At 40.5% G+C, this 4,444-nt stretch overlaps 1 protein-coding gene across 2 annotated transcripts in view; it reads left to right on the top strand.

Moving 5' to 3' along the window:
* SUGT1 (SGT1 homolog, MIS12 kinetochore complex assembly cochaperone) overlaps positions 1 to 4,444 on the top strand; it is a 65,551-nt gene that overhangs the window by 30,955 nt on the left and 30,152 nt on the right. For both annotated transcript variants that reach the window (XM_014549748.1, XM_005878625.2), the window contains exons 9-10: positions 1,093 to 1,189; positions 1,939 to 2,046. In XM_014549748.1, coding sequence (XP_014405234.1) covers positions 1,093 to 1,189; positions 1,939 to 2,046 — 205 coding nt within the window. The remainder of the gene's footprint in view (positions 1 to 1,092; positions 1,190 to 1,938; positions 2,047 to 4,444) is intronic.

Below are 4,444 nucleotides of genomic sequence, written 5' to 3'. Positions count from 1 at the left end.
TCACCCAGGCTGGCCAAACCTCCATGGGGTGAGGATCCCCACTGGGGTGGACATCCTCCGAGGGGTCCCACACTGCAAGAGGGCATAGGCCAGGCTGAGGGACCCCCCGAGTGCACAAATTTTTGTGCACCGGGCCTCTAGCCTAGTTTAATTTGAATGTGAGGATTCTTTTATTTTTAGAGCTTTCAGTGGGAAAGATATACAGAATCTCTAGGCACACTAGTTTTCCAACATACCTTGAGATTGAAAAAGGCTAATGTATTTAATGTTATGCTTGGCAGGATGAGTTAAACTTTAAATTATTTTAATTTTAGCTCATATGCTTTTGCTTCCCCGTGCTCAGGGCTGTTGGTTCCTAGCTTCAGTTAAGACAGTGGTTCTCAACCTTCCTAATGCCGCGACCCTTTAATACATTTCCTCATGTTGTGGTGACCCCCAATTTCATTGTTACAAATTGAGCATAATTAAAGCATAGTGATTAATCACTAAAACAATATGTAATTATATATGTGTTTTCTGATGGTCTTAGGCGACCCCTGTGAAAGGGTCATTTGACCCCCAAAGGGGTCGTGATCCACAGGTTGAGAACCACTGAGTTAAGAGATCATTGAAGCTGACCTGCATCCAGTGTTACAACTGCCACTGACTGATTGCTTCACCTTTCTGAGCTTCTATCTGTTCATCTGTAAAGTTGGGATTAGAAGTGTTTCTTTTAGTATTATATTGGAATGAGAGTGTGAAACTATTGATGGTGTATAATAACTGTTAGCCATTTGGAATAAATTTCTTTAACATTAGCTTAAGCACAACACAATTAAACATATAAGTGAATACCCCGAAAATCATGTAAGTATTTAAATCCAATGGAAAGGTTTGGGGCATCCTATACATTACCATCTGTACTGTTCTATCACTACAGATAGTAGGAAATTAGTTTCGTAAAATTATTTGTGTATCATCAGTTGCTGTGCTAGTTTGTTCCTTAAGGTGGAGCTATTGTTTATCAGATTGTAGTTTTTATCTTGACAAAACATAAGCAACAATAAGAAAATTAGAATTTCTGTTTTAAGTTTCTTTTTTCTTTTTTAATAGGTATGACTGGTATCAAACAGAATCTCAAGTAATCATTACACTTATGATTAAGAATGTTCAGAAGAATGACGTAAATGTGGAATTTTCAGAAAAAAAGGTCATTAGTGTTTGAACTATTTTTTATGTTGAGAGTAAATACTTTTATTTGCAAATATAGTATGTTGCAGAGTAATCTATAGCAGTTTATCAGATATGTCATTTCTTTCTGAGATTATGTGGAAAATGCTGATGGAAATCTAAAGCATTGCTTTCAATTTGCATCATTTTAAGTTTTGAGATAAGAGTATGTATATGGTAGGTTATAGTTAGATGTACGTTCTTTAGATTTTTAATTCAAAGCAGAACTTGACTAACAAATATAAAAGGTGCTAGTAAAATGTGATTTGTTTATATTTGTGTGGTATATACTTCATGAAGAAAGGTCTACTTATTGTATAATTTATACATCTTAGAATTTAACTATATTAAATGAATATGACTTTTAATATCTTGGTTTCTCAGCATTTAGTAGAAAACTTTATGATAGAGTTAGTGGTAGAAGTAGATGTTTTGCATATGAATATTTTCTTTTATACTGTGTCATTATGCTCACTATCTTCTGTTTCCTTGAGATTTAAATATTAAGTATGTGTTTTGAAACATTATTTTTCACTATTTAACTTAATTGTGTATGTGAGAATCCATGTGAAGGATACCAGGTTTTAAAAATGGATTATTTTGAGGTTCATAAATCTGTGTTTAAATTATTCTGCAACGTATTGAAGTTCTGTAATTGTATTTAGTTTAAGTATTTTACCCTTCATTATATAAATTTATAAAACGTGCTGCTAATTTTGTGTTTGTTAGTTGTCTGCTTTGGTGAAACTTCCTGCTGAAGAGGATTACAATTTGAATCTGAGACTTCTTCATTCTATAATACCAGAACAGAGTACGTTTAAAGTACTTTCAACAAAGGTAAGACAATTGAAAAGGGTCGTCAGTAGTAATATTTTCAAAATATAGAAACGTTGGTCAACTAATTACCCATGTGATTATAAGCTTGTAAATCCTTTCAGCTACATATCTCTAAAAGGGACAGGTAAGTAATGATAATTTGTGCTTGTTTATTTGTTAATCTTCAACTGAGGAAATTTTTTCCATTGATTGTTAGAGAGTGAAAGGGAAGGAGGGAGGGAGGGAGAGGGAGAGAAAGAAACATTATAGATTGCGCACCTCCGCACCTGAGTTTTTTCCACACTGCGCCTCCTCTGAGCCTCGGTGTGCTGTTATTTTTCCTTCTAGTTGAAGAGTCTCTCCTCAGCCAGCCTTCCTGCGGTTCTGGGTGATGTCCGTTCCGTCTTTTAGTTGTATTTTTGAAGTGGTTGTTTGCGGCAGCAGTCTGCGGTGTTTACCTATGCCGCCATCTTGGTCTCCCCTCGATTGGTTGCCTCTTGCATACGCCCAACTGGGGCTGGGTATCGAACCTGCAACCCAGATATGTTTTGCCCTTGACTAGGAATCGAACCAGAGCCCCTTCCATGTGTGGGTCGATGCTCTATCCACTGAACAACACTGGCCAGGACAGTAACCATAATGTTTGAGTAACAATTTTCTCCTCCCTAAATTCTAGGACAATCTATTTCTCTCTCTCTCTCTCTCTCTCTCTATATATATATATATATGAAAGCCTAATATGCAAAGTGTCCCCTCAGGAGTTAGACTGGGAGTTTTATTGCTTGCTATGATGTGCGCTGACTACCAGGGGGTGGTGCGGAGCGAAGGGAGGCTCTGGCCAGCAGCCAGAAGGCCCTAATTGGCCCTGATCACCAGCCAGGCCTAGGGACCCTACCCGTTCACGAATTTCGTGCACCGGACCTCTAGTAGAGCATAAAATTCTACTTAATTTCAGTGGTATCTGTATACTTACTAAGATATGTGTAATACTTCTCAATAAAAAGGTTTTCAGGGGAGAACCAAGATGGTGGCATAAGGTATATAACTGTACGTGCCGCCCCCCACAACCACATTAAAACTACAACTAAAAGACAAAACGGCTATCATCCAGAACCACGAGAAAACTGGCTGAGTGGAAGTTCTACAACTAGAAGGAAAGAAAAAAGCTCATTGAGACTGGGTAGGAGGTGCGGAGGCATCAAGAGCAGAGGTACGCAGGTGCACGAAACGACTGCAACTGGGCACGCGTTTTTTTTTTCAATCAGAAGGGAGATACAAGCTCCCGACTGCTCTGAACTCGTTTCCAGCGAGACTCTAGGGACCCAGACTCCTCCAGGGAGAAATTGGACTGTCTGGCAGCAGGTCGGAAAGTGAGGGTGGCTTTCTTGCAGAGCTGCTCGAAGGGATCATTGTTACTGTGGGGGCGCAGGACATGGGGATGCAGAGATGCGGAGATGGCTGACGGACAGCCATCACTGTTTGCTCTGCCCTGGTGATTCTCTGAGACCCCGTCCCACCCAATTTACAACCCCACCCAAGCTGTGAGCAGCAGCGCAAATGAATTGCCTGTCCTTTCGCAGCCTAACCTAACAAACTGCAGCTGGGTCAGAGAGCTCCAAAACTTCCAAACCCCAAACAAAGAGGAGAAATCTGCAGATCTCGTTGTAGCTCCTGCTGGGTGGACTCACGCAGCAGCTGACTTTGCACCTCCTTGGAGATCCAGGAGCCAGTGTACCCAGTGGTCAGATACCAGATTTCAACTCCTCACATCCGTAAGTGACACACCCAAGAGGCAGACTCAGTGAGCACCAAAGCCCCACTGAAGCAAGTCCTGCCCCATAAGGGTGTCTCCAGCACAGCAGTTTTTCCACTATAGACACTGCGGGTCCTTGCAGTCAACTGGCCTGGAGGTCATTTCCTCCCAGAGATACCAACAGCAATCAAGGCTTAACTACAACAAGACTGTGCACCCAGCACACAAAGGGGTGCACCAAGAGTGTCCACCTCAGGTGATTGGGGAAGCTGAGCCATTGGGCCCAATAGGACACCTACCACACAAAGCCACTCTATCAACACAGGGAAGCAGCCAAAATGCAGAGATAAAGAAACATGTCACAAATGAAAGAAAATGAGGAAAGCAAACTACTGGATATAGAGTTCAAAACCACAGTTATAAGGTTACTCAAGAATCTTCTACAAAGCTCCAAGGAAGTGAGATCTTAATGAGATGCCAAAAAAATGGAAAAGGACCAGTCAGAAATTAAGCATACACTGACTGAAATAAAGAATAATATACAGAGATCCAACAGCAGACTAGAGGATCCCAAGAATCAAGTCAAAGATTTGAAATATGAAGAAGCAAAAAACACCCAACCAGAAAAGCAAAAAGAAAAAAGAATCCAAAAATATGAAGATAGTG

The sequence above is a fragment of the Myotis brandtii genome, unplaced genomic scaffold (genome assembly GCF_000412655.1).
Source record: "Myotis brandtii unplaced genomic scaffold, ASM41265v1 scaffold569, whole genome shotgun sequence".
Classification (NCBI taxonomy): Eukaryota; Metazoa; Chordata; class Mammalia; order Chiroptera; family Vespertilionidae; genus Myotis; species Myotis brandtii.
This window is presented reverse-complemented; position numbering and strand designations above follow the sequence as displayed.